Raw genomic sequence first — 15,673 nt, 5'->3', positions numbered from 1 at the left:
GGGAACCTTGCTGTGTCCACATTAACTGTTAGAGACACAGAGTCCCCTTCTGTCCTCGGGACACATGGCAGGGTCTCACTTCCTCACGACTTTGGCGTGAGGCTGACCACGGGATTTGTTTTGGCCGGTGTGATGGGAGCCGAGGCAGGCCCATCCCTCCCAGGAGGGGACAAACAGCCAGTGAGGAATCCCTACACAGAGCCCCCCAGCTGGCCCACGGCCACATGTCCCGTGGCTTGGGCGCTGTTTGTTACTTCTGCGTAGCCGCGCCTCATGCTGACTGACACCCGGGAATTGCCAGCGCCCCACGTAAGCTATGTGGGTCTCCTGGGCCTTGCAGGACAGGCCCTCCACCGCTGTCACTGTTCCAGAGGGACACAGAGGGACACAGACAGGAAACCGTGTCCTTGCCCTGCCCCCCAGCTTGGACCCGTGTTTGTTGGACATTTCTTCGACAATGACGTGATGCGCACAGAATGTGTGGCCGGGGCGCCTGGCAGGCTCAGTCGGTGGAACACGTGACTCTTGATCTCAGGGTTATGAGTTCCAGCCCCACAAGGAGGGCAGAGGTCACATTAAAGAAAATTAAAAAAAAAAAAAAAAAAGAATGACCACGTCCTTCTAGCTCTTTAGAAAGAAGACTGGGATCAGGACCACCCAACAGATGCTCGAGGCCTTTGCTTCCCTGGGGTGGCCTTTGACTGAGGAAGAGGGGAAGAGAATGTTGCCCAAAGACCATTAAAAAGAGGAATCATGTGTTTTCTTTCCGTTATCCCTCACGGAAGCGTGTCTAGTCATGAGTCCAACAAACGTGTCCCCAAGCCCCGTCGCTCACAGAGCCCGCCGTGTAGTCAGAGGCCCGTCCGGGAAGGAGCTCACAGGGCACCATCCGCGGCCCCATTTTTTCTGAAGAACCTCTTCATGGCGCCCCATGACACCCCCACGGCCTTGCGGAGCCCCAGATGGGCCCAGGGCACGGTGGACCCTGGGCCTCTAGGGGACTGTCCTCCTTGTCCAAGGGCATCCTAGTGAGGTCGGACTGGTCCTGCCCTCTGTCCAGGGTCCTCCTCCATGGGGATCCCTCTTCAGGCCTCTCCTGGGGCACTCCTAGGACCTTGCGCCACCAAGTCCCCAACAGGCTGCTATTTTAGATGTATCTGCGCGTCCGCTGAACCACCTCGGCTCGCTCCCTTGCCGCACGTCTGCACTTTGCCAAAGGCCGGCTCACCCCGTGGAGAGCAGGGGCCTTAAGGGCAGACACCAGACACTTCCACCCTTGGTTTATGCTGCCATCCCCCACCGCCAAGGGTCTGCTCATCTCAAGGGAGGGGGTCCCTAGATATCTCAAAGCCAATGTGAGCCCCAGGTCTGATTATGTGAGACCCAGGGATGGAGGCCCAGGCTGTTGGCGTGATTGAGAGAAGGGAGACATGTGTTTGCCTTTCTCTAGTCCTTTTTATTTACTTTAGAAAAATGGCTGGCAGCTGGCCTGGGCGTATTTATAGAGGGAGCAGGGTGGTCAAGTTCAGGGTCGTGTTTACGTTCCGCCCCAGCAATCCAAAGCTGGGGATGTGCTGGGCACGTGGGGCCGCCGGCACCGGGAGGGCGCGCGTGGAGGTCTGACGGTCCCGACGCGGCGCTGTGTCGAGCCGTCCCCACACCTGTGGAGAGCGTCCCCGTCCCAGCATGAGAAGTGTGTGCACCCTGGCGTGTGGGCACTGGCAGCCCAGGTCTGCGCCGTAGCCACCCCGCCGCTGGCTGGAGGCCACCACCGTTGCAGCCACAGAGCTCAGACCCTCACGTCCTGCCCAGACTCTGGTCAAGACTCCTCCCAGAACCCCGAAGACTTCGGCGTTTGCGAGCTCAGAGCCCTGAGAAGAAGTCCTCAGGCTTCTGGGTCCCGGGGTGCCCACGCCCTCCCACAAAATCCAGCGGGGCCTGTCCCCCTGTAGCCCGCAGTCAGCCCTGGCCCAGACGTCCGGCGCCCTCCCATCACAGCAGCAGATGGGCTCACCCCATACTGCAGGGACTGTTTGCGGTCCACGTTGTCCACCTGGCGGCTTGGACCTGGAGGGTTCCACTTTGAGGCTCGAACCTCTAACTGTCCGTCCTCGTATGTCCATCTGCAGCCCAGGGCAAAGGTAAAGCGTGTTTTGTTCATGTGCATGTTTGTAACTGACACGGTTAGTCCCAGAAGATGTTCTCCAGCACCTCTGGGGTGTAGGTGAGAGGTGGGAGCTGTGTTCCCATCTGCACCATCTGCCCCTGCAGACACCCAGCTGCAGGGCGCTAGGGGCTGGCAGAGAGCACGTGCATGCATGTGTCCACACACTCCCATGTGCACGTGCATGCGTGTGTCCCCTGCCCCGTTCCCTTTGCTCAGAGCCAGGAGTCTGCCTTCCTGACCGTCCCTGCCCTTCTCCTCCCTGTCTGCCTTATGCCTCTCTGGAGCTCTGAAAGCCCCGAAGCCGTCCCATGACATCCCCTTTTTCTGTCCCCCCAACTAGAATGGCCACACCATGACAACAGGGTGTAGGCTTTGCTCACCTTGTCTCCCCATTTTGGAAAACAGAGGTTCCCCAAGGTGGCAACATGGGAGGGCAAGCTAGGCCAGGCAGTACATGGATGGACACAGCAGACAGACAGACACAGCAGACGGACGGATACCTCGCATGGATCTGCTCCTTCATCTGCTGGACGCTGAACCCACAGGGGCCACGGTGGCGGCAGACCTCCCCAGGGTCCATGGCGGGGAGGAGCGCGGCAGGAGGCCAGTCCCGCACTCAGAGCCAGGGCCCCCTCTGCGTTCCAGCCCCTGTTGATGGCTCAGTGGGGGCACCGTCCCAAACCTTCCCAGGGCCCCAAATACCATGTCCTCCCCTGGTATCCGGGACAGCGAGGTGGGACCTATGAGAGGAAACTGAGAACGGGTGGGGCAGGGGGCAGCCAGAGCAGGGACGCTTCCGAAGAGTAGCCCCAAACTGTCCTTTTGGTGAAACGGAGTAAACGCGTAAGCAGGTCTGGACACCCGCGGGAGCTGCTCCCCCAGCCCTGCACAGAAACGCGGGGGTTGGGGGGGAGGAGTTGCAGGGAGGTGGCCTCCGGGGACAGGAAAGAGCCATCGCTACCTGGGCCGTAATTACAAAGGGTTTCATTAGCTGCGTCCTGACGAGAAGAGGCTGATGAGAGGGAGGCTGGAGGTTCTAAAAATAGCCGGTCCTATGTCCTGGGCTGTGAAGGGCACCCCAGACCCGGCTCCCCTGAGCCCTGGCTGTCAGCTCCAGCGCCTCCCTCCAGCACCCCTCCCGTGTGCGGCGTTCACCATGTGACAAGAGACCTGCCTCATTCCCTCAGCCACAGGCTTGAGTGGGGCCCGGCCGCTCACTCCCAGCGTCGGAGCGAGCCGTCCAGCCTTGGGGGCGAGGCATCCATCATGGGGGGAGATGAGCTGTCTGTCCTCGGGAGGCAAACCATCCATTGTCGGGGGCAGCCATGAGCCGAGCTGTCCATCGTCGGGGCGAGCCGTCCATCGTGTGGAGGGTATCCATCACAGGTGGGTGCAAGGCGTCCATTGTTGGGGTGAGCTGTCCCACGTGGGGAGCGGCCATCCGTTGTAGAGGGTCGCGGGGGGCGGGTGGTCCATCATCGGAGGCAATCAGTCCATCACGTGTGTGCTGAGCAGTCCATCGTGGGGGGCAAGCCATCCACGGTCAGTGGCGGGGCAGGCCGTCCATCATCTGTTTGTGAACGGACACCTGTGTGTGGTTTTCACGCGTGAAGCTCGTCGTAGCGAGACAGTGGGAGAAGGATAGACTATCCTAACCCTGGGAAACCAGCCAGCCCTTCCTCCGCCCGGTTCTTCACTCAGGGATGACCGCGGTCACCTCTGGAATAGAGGGAAGGGGGTGCTCCTGGTTGCACAGGCCTGGGGGTTAGGGAGCAGCAGAGCCAGAGCCCCCGTCCACACCAGCTCTGCCACTGGCTGGCCGGGAACTTCGGGGGGTCGGTGAACCTGTTTCTTCAGCCTGTTCTTCTGGAAATGAGAGTCACAGGATTCGCCAGGATTCAGCCAGGGACTGGACTCCCGGTGCCTGGCAGGACACCCGAGTGGACAAGCAGGTCAAGATTGAATGAGTGAAAGAAAGAAAATTCAAAAACACGTTCGTCCGTCGTGGTTCATGAAATGTTAGTTTCAGATATTCAATAACAACATGCGCTTCTCTTCTTGATAGTCAAAAATCACCCCTGTTTCTCCAGAGAGTCAGATGGACTCCCAGAACCTTGGGTGAGAGGGCAGGGGACCAGACAGGGACGCCCACCCCTCTAGGACTCAGGGAGCCCCATATCCTAGAGCACAGCCCAACGTCTGCCATCAGGATGACTCCCACATCCCCACACGTGGAGGTTTGCACCGAAGGGCCCTCCCTCCGGAGCCCGTGCCCTGGCCTCCTGGCCCTCACTGGGAAGCACGCCCCCCCCCAGCCCTTCTTTCTAGGGTGGGAATGACCAGCAGTCAAGGCCACGAAGGACGGCGTCCTCCGGGGCTGCCTGTCACGTCCCCAGCCTGGCTGCACGTGCCTCGGTCGGTCCGGCTCGCCCCCCTGCGGGTGTGGGAGGGCAGGTCTTTGGAGACGTCCCCCAGCTCAGAGTCTCCGTGCTCTGTCCTGATGGGCGTCTGTGTGGCTGACTAATGAGGACCCCCGATGGCGGTCTTGACTGCCGCTGGGGGAGGGATCGGTGCCACAGACAGCCCCCGCGTCCCGCATCTTCCCCCGCCACCCCACTCCTGCATCTGCAGCGCCCTGGCCTTTCTTTTCCTCCAACAAAGGACAGTTAAGTAGAACCAGAACCTAGAGAACTCATCGGGTCCCAGAACGGGTCCCAGACTTGTCTCACGCCCCTGGTCCCCCCGCGGGGGCCGCGCACGCACGCTGCTGCAGTCACGGGGACACCACCCCTCCCCGCGGTGCCCCTGGGTTCCACGCTGCACCGTTGATGTTAACCACGGTCGCTGAGAGCCTCCGGGGCAGTAGTGGGGCTTGGGGGTGTGCTGGAAGACACGGGCCACTCAGACGAGGGCACACGTCTGTCGCCGCCTCGGCTGATGTTTCTTGGACGGGAAGAATGTTCTCGGAGAAATGAAGTCAGTGATGGTTCGAGCGTGGCGCTCGATTCGTGAGGAAGAAAGCCCGAGGGAGAAGCAGGTTTTATGCTCCTGCCGTAAATGAAATGGCACGAGAGAGGTTTCAATGTTTTGCTTTCAAATGGGATTTTTAACATTTCAGAGCCTGTGTGTTTTCTCTGGAGAAAGAATGTCTAACGGGTACTGAATATCCATTTTTTAATAGACCTTTTTTAGAGCAATCTTAGGTTTATGGGAAGATAAAGCAGAAAGTGCAGGGAGTTCCCTCCCCCACACACGCGGTTCCCCCAGCACTCGCACCTTGCGTTGGTGAGGGGTGTTACCGCCCACGAGGCCGTGTCGATGGGTGGTTATGACCTGAAGCTGTGGTTTGTATTAGAGTCACTCCTGATGGTGCATTTTCCGTGGGTTTGGACAAACGCGTGACATGAGCCATTGGAGCGTCACACAGAGCGTGCCCGCTGCCCTGGACTCCTCCGCGCCCCACCCGTTCCTCCCCAGCCCCGGGCAAGCACTGGTCTTCTGCTGTCTCCTGGGCTGTGCTTTTTCCAGAACGCCGCAGCGTTGGGTCCCGCGACATGTGGCCTGTTCGATGGTCTTCATCCACTTAATAATGGCATCTGGGTCCCCCTGTGTCCTCTCAGGGCTGCTCAGTTCACTGCACGCTCGTGTTTGAAGCTAAGGGAAACGGGACGTGTGCATCTCTTCCAGCCACATCCCCCAAGCACCCACCGGGTGCTGGGGACCCTGGGGGGAGGTGCTGGAGGCGGCAGGGCAACGGAGCCCGAGCTTGCAGACCGGCGGCAGCGGCTGGAGCCGTAAAGAAGCGAGCAGGAGGCAGCCTTGGGGACAAACGGGACCGCGGCCCACAGCTTCGGGGACAGGAGCTGGAAGGGTGGCCGGCACCGCGCAGGAGAGAGCATCCCAGCCCACACCGTGGCGGCAAGCTAGTGCCGTACACTGAGGGACAAACAGGCCCAGGGGGGCTGAGCCATGGACCACGAGGAGGAGGGACAAGCCGGGTAGCCAGCATGGCTGATGGTGGCAATGCCTACGCCATGCAGGCCCCTGAGGGTGTGCACCCCATGCTCTCCTGGGACACTGGAGACGGTTAGGCGCAGCTGGGAGCCCAATGCATGGGCACACTCCGTGCACAGAACAAACCTGGGTGTTAGTATTTGTGCTCAGACAGGAAGGACTGAACCGATTTGGAATGAATTAGCTCCGCTGTGTGTCCCCACCACGGCTGGTGTGGAGACGAGAGGCAGGAGGAGGGCGGAGGGGCCCGCATCTGTGGTCCGAGGCTTGCGGGGGAGGCTCTGGTTCTTGTCGGAACCTTACAAACAGCCCGGCAGGGAGTGGTTCCAACGGGGACAACAGACTGAAGGGTCACCCGGGACCTGGGTGGGGCCTGGGAACTCCGAGAGCCCAAGGGTCAGGGCGTCTTCAGGCTGGGGAGGAAGGGTCGCCTTTGGTTTGAACACACGTCAATTTAAACCAGAGGAAGTACTGAAAGCCGTCACAGTGGGGCCCATGGTGGCCACTTGGCCGTCCTTGCCAGGACATTGGCTACACCCTCGGGTTCACATCCCTGAGGCACAGGTCCCTGCACAGGGGGCCTTCCTCCGGAGAGTCAGTGGGAGAAGAGTCACCCTGGGGGCACTTGGCACAGAGTGGTCCCCACCAGGGCCCCTGGTGGGCCCTGACCCCCTTTCAACCTTGATCTTCACTCCAAGTTCCTGCTGCCCAGGGCTGCCCTGACCCTCTCTGGCTCCCCAGCACCTGGATGGTGCCTGGACCATGGAGGTGCGGTGAGTGTCGGATGGAGGGAGGGAGGGCTGGCTGGGCAGGTGAGCGGAGGAAAGAAGGGATGGATGGATGGATGGGAGGGGGTGGGGAAGGGAGGACAGAAGGAAGACAGACTGTTGGGTGAACTTCCCTCAGCACAGCCCCAGCTACAAGCTCACCTCTGGCTCATTTGATCTTTCTCAGTTCACCTAACAAGAAAAATAATAAAAAGGCATGTTTCATAACCACAACGCAATTTCCAGTAGGCAACACAGCCTCCCGCCCCTGTAAATGTCAGGCGGCCCCTGCTGGCGACAAGGGGTCCGGGCGCCCCTCGCTCCCATTCCCTGCACGCCAGCACCCACCTCGCTCCTCTCACCCAGCGGGCAATTAAAAGTGATGAGGGTAAAGGGTTAAACGTCAAGCCTGTCAGTGCGGGGAGCTGCCGCGCTTCCCGGTCTCCACCTCCCATCTCCCACGCGCGCAGCCGATCAGCCCGGCTGCACACATCATTGTCAGTGGCGGGGAGCCCACAAGGGGCCGGCGGGGCCAGGCCAGAGGAGGGGATGAGTTTTGAAGCAAGAATTTCGCTCCATCCTGGAAAAACAAAAGAAGCTACACACGGTGAGCTCAGATTGTCATGGTCTTCAGTTTCAGAACTGACCAGAGCCCGGAACCCGAGCCACAGACCTCGGGGCCTGGGAAGGATGTGAGATTTGCACCAGCTGCAAGTTCCATGAATGCACTAAATCCTAAGAAAAACGTGATAGCGTCAGGCTTGCCGCGAGCTTTGCGTTTGGGGCACCGATTCAGGAAGCATTCAAAGTGCCCGGGGCCCATAGGAGAAGGATGGCGTGTCACGGGGGGTCAGTAAGGGCTCGTGGAATTACTCAAGTAAATGCATGCATTCCCGACCGTAATTAATTGTCTTCTAGGGAGTTCGGTCAGGTCGCACTACAGCGGCGGGCTGGGCGGTTCATTGTCCTGGCATTCTGTCTGTTTGGGACACTCTCGGGAAATTCTGGAAACTCGGAGCCATGCAGCTGTCCGCACGTGGACACAAGCAGCTCGCTCAGATCTTAGGCAGTCATGCGAGTAGCTTCTGGAATTTGAGCTCAGACGTGGCCTCCTTCACATAACGCCCCTTAACACCCGTGTGCCCTCCCTGCCCCTCACTTAGGACCCTGGGGTTTCTGCACCTTGTACGCGGCCGGAACGTCATGCACCTTTCTCAGCCATGTCAGCGCCTCTGTCCCCCTCCCGCCGTGAGCACTCTGGTCTGTGCCCGGGACAGGGAAGGTGAGAGACGGGGCGGGAGAGAGACAGGGAGGGAGAGGACCACATGCCTCAGGCTGGTCCTAAGTTCGCCGGGACAGAACAGGCCCTTCCAGGGAGATCCTTCCCCGTCAGTCCTGCAGGCAAGAACTGGGAACTCAGGGAGCCCCAGAAACTGTTTTTAGGGACGTAGGACTCACTTGCTGTAGATTTCCCCTTTGCGAAGTGAATAGCCCAGTGGCGTCCAGTGTGTTTGCGATCTGGAGTGGTCACTGCTGTATCGTTCCAAACATCTTCCCACACCCCAGGAGACCCCATTCCCGTCAGTGGCTGCTCTTTCCTCCTCCCCCAGCCACCATCCGCCTTCCAGCTGTGCTGGCACCAGCTCCCCCTTGTGCATGGGCAGTGGGGACAGTCACCAGATGGCCTCATGGCAGGACATTTAGGGAGATATCAGGGGCTGCAGCCAAGCCGGACAGATGACCCATGTGAGGGCCTCTTGGGGGTGCCAGGACAAGGGTGGGTGAGTCCTAAGGTCCCTAGGGACGACCTCACCTCCCATCGCCCTGGATGCCTCCCTGCGGGACCCGGGACCAGGCGTCCCTGCTGGGGAACCCTCGCCCACACGCCCTGTTCCTCTTCCTTCGTGCCTTCTGTTCCTGGTTCTTGGAGTTCTGTGTGCCCAGCGGACGGGTCTGTGGCGGGTACTGGAGCCTTCTGCTCAGGGTCCTGTGATCCACTCTGTCACTGGGTTTTGAGGGCACGCCTCTGAGGTCACAGCACTGGGCTCCCAGCTCCGCTCACTGGGCTGTTCCTGTGGTCAGAGGTTGTAACCCTCTCTTAACATTGGCCCCAAAAAGGGGCGTCACGTCCACTCAGGATCCTGCTGCGTGCCTGGCGGCCCTTTCCCCCGGGGGGGGGGGGGTGCTCCATGCAGGCATGGATTACCAGGATCACCCACCAAAGGTGGGTGTCCTAGGTCAGCAGGCTCAGAGACCCCTCCCTCAGCCTATCCCTTGGAGTGTGGGGCCAGTCTTGCTTACCTTCTGGTCACCTGGCAGACCCTGCCACAGTCACACTAGTTCTTGGGTCCTTGAGACCCTGAAATATCTCTGCCACAGGACCTTTGCACGTGCTGTCCATGTGGCCTGCCCAAGCCTCGCGGGAGCACTCTCATCCCTCGGTTCTTAGGGGAAGCACTCCCTGCCCCACCAAGTCCAGGTCGGGCTCTCACAGAACCTGGCTCCTTCTCCACCAGCGTGCCCCCCCTTGGGAGCCTTACATTTCTGCGGTAACGACTTAGTTAATTTGTGACCCGCCCCCCACTCCGACCTCTCCCTGGCAGTGACTGTCTTTGGCTTCTGCTGACTGTGGAATCCATGAGCGAATCCTGTCTGTAAATGGGGGTGAGTGGGGCTGCCCACCTGAGCTCTGGTGTGCGGGGTCACCTCCATCACAGGGCAGGACCCCCTCGTGGGGGAGCAGGATCCCCTCGTGGGGGAGCAGGATCCACATGGGCTCCGGGAGGTGACGCACACAGGGCATCCCCCTGGGAAAGTCCAACCAAATAGGCCCCCGAGTGGTCCTCGGCCAGTACGCCCGGACAGCGGAGGCCAACGTGCATCCAGCACAGAGGAGACCCGCATGCATGACAGGAGGTGGCCGGGGGCACGCCTGCCGCTTACCGCACCAGCGCGTCCCAGCCGGAGCACGACCGGCCGGGAACGCCCACCAGGCTCCACTCGGCTTGACGGACCTCCTGGCGAGGGGCGGGGGCAGCGGGGGCCGGCCGCAGAAGTGAAATGCTGAACTCCTTTGCACGCTGAGTAGCTCAGCCTCCCCGGGTCCAGCCGGGGCTCTCCCGGCACTCGCGTTCCACTGGTGTGTCCTGACGGGCCTTTGCAGCCGCTGAGGCGGACGCCGCCGTGTCTGTGTGCGCTTCAGGAACAGGGTGGACACCAGTGGGCAGTGGGCAGAGTGGCCTACCTTCTTCTCTGGGCATCTTCCTAGAACAGAACATGGGCTTGAAAATCAAATCTGTGCTGTCCAGGGCCTGCCCAGCATCCACAGCCAGACTCCAAGGGCTGCTGCTCCTACGCTTGGAGCTGGGAGGGGGGATGGGGCCCCCAGGGGGCGGAGACAGGATCCCACAGGGTCAGAATCCTGAGTGCCGGCTGACCCCACTCATCCTGCCAGGCTCCCATCCCTGCCCCTGGGGACCTCCAGCCGGGTCTGGGCCCCCTTCCTTGCTGACCCCATGGAAGCGTCTAGGGCTCAAGCCACCTCGTTGTCTCCCTCCATTCACCTCCCAGATGAGCCTCCAGTCTGTTACTCCCCGGGAGACCCCAGGGCCAGGCACCAGGAGGACCCCAGATGTTTGTGGAATGCATGACCCTGTATGATCTTGGCCAAGAGCCTTTGCTCCCCTAGGCCTGTCTCCTCAGTCAAAAGGGTCATGTGCATCCCGTCCAGTGTCTGACAAGCAAGCGTTTACCCGTCTGTCCCACGCCGGGCAAGGCTCGTTTTGGCCACAGCAAGGACAGGGAGAGAAGCTTGGAGAGGCCCCTGCTTGTCAAGCACAGACCTGGGTTCAAGCCGTGCCCCAAAGGGGCCTGGGCCAGTGTGGGCATGGCTGCAGCGCACACCTGCCCCATGGCGCCCGTGGCCAGGACCGTGTGTTGACATCCGTGGTCCCCAGCGTTTGCAGCACCAGGCACGGCCAGGTGCTGGCCTCCCCACCCTCCCGGGGCCGATCCTCGAGCGGACAGACAGGAGCTGCCCACGGGCCTCCTCCCCGGCCTCCCCACGCCACCGCCGAGGGACCAGAGGCAGTGGGGCCATGGCGGTGTGTACTTAAATGATTGGATTTCATGTCTCTCAGGACTCCTGTCTCTTGTCAAGTTTGTTTAAAACTGATGGAAGTAATTAGCAATCCACAGAGAGCCGCGGGCAGCAGGAGCATGGCTATCCTGCGTCATGGCCCAGGACACAGAGGAGCTCCCAGGCAGGTCGCCTTTGGGGGATCCCGGGAAGTGGGGGGCCTTTCCCTATGGGTGGGGCTGGGGCCACCGTCCAGGAGGGCCGGGGCACTGCGGGGTTGTTGACCAGGCGCAGGTACCGACCAGGGCCGGTTTCTCCAAACAAGGCACAAAGTGTCCTCTGGAGAACCGAGGTGCGCACAGAGCCGGACATGGGAGTCTCCCAGGGGGCCAATGGGGGCACACTCGGCTGAGCGTCTGACTCCTTGTTTCAGCTCAGGTCATGATATCAGGGTGCTGAGATCGAGCCCCCCCTCGGGCCCCCCCGCACAGAATCTGCTTGGGATTGTCTTCTTCTCCCTCTGCCTCTCCCACTCGTGTTTCCCTCCCTCTCTCTCTCTTTCTCTCTCAAATAAATAAATAAAATCTTAAAAAAAAACCAAGGAGGGTCCCCCTGCCAGCCCGGCGTGGTTCCGGGAAGCCTGCCGCACCCTGCCTCCGGCTCTTGCCAGCTTCAGGAAGGTGCAGAGTGTCTCCGGGAATCAGTCTCCTCATGCGCAGAATGGGGACGCGCTGGCCAGCTGTGCCCAGCAGAGCGCCGGCGCCCGTTCCCGGAGAGCCCGGGGCGGAAGCAGGATGGACGCACGACCTGACTTTAATCAGAGCTGGAGCTTCTCTGCATATGCCGGTTTCTCTGAAACACTGAGGGAAACGTTTCTTCCAGAACCTCATGGGACTTGAATTTTTTTCTGAAAACTAAGGGAGAAATGAGATCAAAAACAAATACATCGAGGGAACTATTGACAGAATGTGTTAACACTGGGAGGCTCACCCTCGCGGCCTGGGGTGCTGACGCAGCAGCGGCGTGGGGGGCGCTTTCCCACGGGGACCCCTTACATTCAGCTGGACCAGATGCGTCTTCTCCGCCCCAGAGACGCGGCAGGAGGCCAGGACAGCAGCCCTGTCCTCGCACACTTGGCAGTCCAAGTGGGCACGAGCAAGACACAGAAAGAGAGAATTCCAGACAGAACGCAGTGTGGCCCTGCGAGGACCAGGGAGAGGGGCTGCTTCCGCCCTGGGGTCCGGCTGCTTCCCAGTGAGCAGGGCCGACCGGGCTAGAAACCCAGAGTCCTGACCACACCTGCCGTCACGCAGACCATGGTTCCAAAGCTTGGGCGCCCCGAGTCCTGTCCCGAGCCAGTCTAGAAACCCACGCAGGGTGGCGGCCGCGCTCCGACCTGGGGCTGGCCTGGTCTACACAGGAGCTGGAAGGCATGTGGTGCCCGGCGGCGGCACCGTGGCCCTAAGGGTGGACAGGACAAGTCGGTACTCTGGGCCACGTGGAGCTGGCTTTCCAGAACTCTGAGATCAGCAGGCAGAAGCCCAATGCGGCGCCTGGGCCTGCGTGGTGGGGTGCCAGGGGTCCAGGCGGCAGGGCCCGGTGCCCGTCTGCACTCGTTCCCACGTGAGCACCGTGTTATCAGGCGGCCCCTCCGAGGGAGCGAGCCAGGTGCCCAGCGGCTACGGCCATGCTCCTCCACGTGCCCAAAAGGGCCCCCAGGGGAAGAGGCGGCCTCCCCCCGACCCGCAGCCCTGCTCTGGCGAGACCGGCCGGTCCCTGACAGACGGGCTGGAAAGACGTCGACCTTTAAAGCCCATGAAGATCTTGTGCACACGCGTGTGGGGAAGCACCGGTTTCATCCCGCAGGCCTGACTGCTGTGGGCCGCACGTCCCGGCGCTTTCGATGGCGCCATATTCGCGTCCTTGAGGGTCTCCCCCACCTCCAGGGACGTGCGCCGTCTAAAGGGTCCCGGCAGACAGGGCTCCAGATTTCCCACTGGGGCCACATCTTTGCTTCCCTAGACGTCACCCAAACCCTGTGACTTCGGTTTAAATACAGCAGTGTCGACGTCTAAGTCCTCACGCCGCTGCCCGAGGCCGTTCGCGCTCCTAGAAATTCACACGTAGACAACAAGGAGCTTGTTCTTGTACGTGGGGCTCATCTCCCAACATTCATGGACCCATCGTGTTTATCTCTGTCATGACAGTTGGGCGTCGGGAATGACTGATCCGCTCAGTTCGTTGCTGATTTTAATTTGCTGTCGGGGCGCGTGATGGTGGGAGAGTGGTGTGGGATTTTCTAGTCACTTGAAAGGAAACGCAGTTATTCCCTCATGGGGGTGCTTTCCTGGAGCCACTACCCCCCCAAGCCCCAGGTGCCGTCAGCGTCCGAGGGCCAGGACTGTGAGCCCAGCGGTCCACACTCCTGTCCTCTCGGATTGGACGGGGCAGAGGCGCCTGGCGTCCTCACGCTTGGAAACATTTTTACAACAAGCCCAGGCGTGGGAGGCGCTGGCAGCGGGAGACGTGTGCGTGAAGTAGGTGAGATCCAGGCCCATGCGCCTCATTTATTATTTCAAGACGACAACGAAAGGTGAACACAGGGAGAAACACTTTATCAGATGTAACATCGACGTGCTTTTTTTAGTTTCTGGAATAAATAGGAATTAAATCATAGAAGCTGTGACAGTGACTTTGCTTTAAAAACCAGTCCTCCCCCTGCACGTGCCAAGAGACCCACCCTTCTACAAATACCAGGTAACTTCCTCCACCGTTTCTCTCAGGGAACGTGACACCGGCTGCCGGACCCCCCCACTTTTAGCGCGGCATTGACGACAGCTGCACGCACACTTGGGTAGGAAACGCACTGATGTGGTCCCGGTCAACGCGCGGCTTCCGAGGGGTCCTTCCCGGCATCTTGGTTCGACAGAGTCCTCAGCAGGGCCTATTGATGCGGTGCCTAATTCCTGCGTGGGGAGCAAAGCTGTGCGCCGGGGTATCGGGAAACCCGCGGCCCCCACTGCCCCGCGTCCAGGTCCTAAAGCCCCTGACTGCCCCCAGGTCCTGCCCCACCTGCCCTGACCCAGGGGGTCAGGTTGGGTCGCTGGGTGATAAGAAGCACCAAGAACACAGCAGATTGGAGCCCCAGTGAGAACACCGCCCTCCCGGCTCCTTCTTGGGGTGGAAACACACATCTGTGGCGGACAAGCGAGTGAGCGAGCGAGCTGGCAGCTTGGGGTTTGCCAGGGCTGGGGGGCGGCTGGGGGGGCCGTTCTCAGGCAGGCAGACCCGCCGGGCCACTCACAGACTCGGGGATAAGGTCGGAGAGGTGGGTGTGCGGGGACGGAGCGCAGCCGGCTGCCGGCTAGAATGGAGAAGGACGCACCCTTTGCAGTTTTATGTCCTGCGACGGCCGACAGCTAATTCCCCGAGCAGGAGAGATGAAACCCAATACCTGAAGGTCAAAAAATCAGTTACTCATTATTTTCCCCACGTTGCTCCTTGGGAGACCAAGAACCTGTGGCTTAACGGCAAGCACGCGAGCACCCGTGTCTCCTCCGCTCGCCGGCCAGGTCCTGACCCTGTCTCCCTTCCCACTTGCAGTCGCGTTCATCCGCTGTTTGGGGACCAGAGGGACACAGTACGAGACCAACAGCACGGACTTCCAAGTCGAGGCAGATGGGACGGTCTTTGCCACCCGGGAGCTGTGGATCCCCTCTGAGCAGGTGGCGTTCACTGTGACCGCGTGGGACCGCCAGACGGCCGAGCGATGGGACGCCGTGGTGCGCCTGCTGGTGGCCCAGCCCTCGTCTGCCCGCTCCGCGCACAAGGTAAGATGGGACTTCACACGGAGCTTGGGGCGCATCCTCCCTCCCTCCGCAGAGGCTCCCCAGGAGTGGGACATCTCAGCGGGCTGTGCCAGCCCCAGGGGACCCTCTGACCTGCCCCCTTCCTGAGGGACGTCTGCCTGAAGGTCGGGCGCAGGGGCCCCACGCCCGCGGGAATGCACGGCGCTCGCCCTCCAGACAGTCTTACTTGTTCCCTCCCGTTCCTCACTGGGCGCCTGAAATTCTGGGTCTCTCCCACCTGCAGCTTGGGCCTCGGGCCTGGGGCTGGCAGGTGAGCAGGGGAGCACCAGCCAGGGTGGAGCACCAGCCAGCGTGGCCCTTACGACAGGTCCCAGCTGCTCAGCGCCTGGGGATCAGCCCAAGTGTTGAAACCCTCTCGGGTGCCAGGGGGCCCCGGGGGCCACCAGCATTACCGTGACGCGCGTGCCGTCGTCAGCAACTGAGAACGCGCCTCTCGAAGCCGCTCCTCCGCGGCATCCCCGGCATCCCCTCGGAAAAGAGCCCTGGAAGCAAGGGTTAAAGCAAGTCGATCAGATTCCTTTCTGTGGATTTACCCAGAGCCTCACGTAATTAACGTGCTCTGGGAGCTGCCGGGGGCCGGGGGGCGGCGGGGGGCAGACTGCAAGTTTCCCAAGCCTGCTGGTCAGGGAACCCTCGTCATGGAACATCTTGTAAGGCAGGTGTGCCAAGGAACCGCTTTGGGAAAACAGTGGCCGTGTTTTGTTTCATCTTGTTTGTAAACAAAGTAGAGGCGGTTTATGGTAGGTAAGAGAAAGCCGTGACTCTGGTGGGTGGCTTT

General features: G+C 60.9%; 1 protein-coding gene across 1 annotated transcript in view; it reads left to right on the top strand.

Annotated features, from left to right (window-relative positions):
• Positions 1–15,673, top strand: part of LOC111141492 (cadherin 4) — a 511,455-nt gene that overhangs the window by 362,421 nt on the left and 133,361 nt on the right. The window contains exon 3 of the mRNA XM_022494091.1: positions 14,630–14,856. Within this exon, the coding sequence (XP_022349799.1) occupies positions 14,630–14,856 (227 nt within the window). The remainder of the gene's footprint in view (positions 1–14,629; positions 14,857–15,673) is intronic.

This window comes from Enhydra lutris, unplaced genomic scaffold (genome assembly GCF_002288905.1).
Source record: "Enhydra lutris kenyoni isolate GAN:26980312 unplaced genomic scaffold, ASM228890v2 scaffoldscaffold6, whole genome shotgun sequence".
NCBI classification, from domain to species: domain Eukaryota; kingdom Metazoa; phylum Chordata; class Mammalia; order Carnivora; family Mustelidae; genus Enhydra; species Enhydra lutris.
This window is presented reverse-complemented; position numbering and strand designations above follow the sequence as displayed.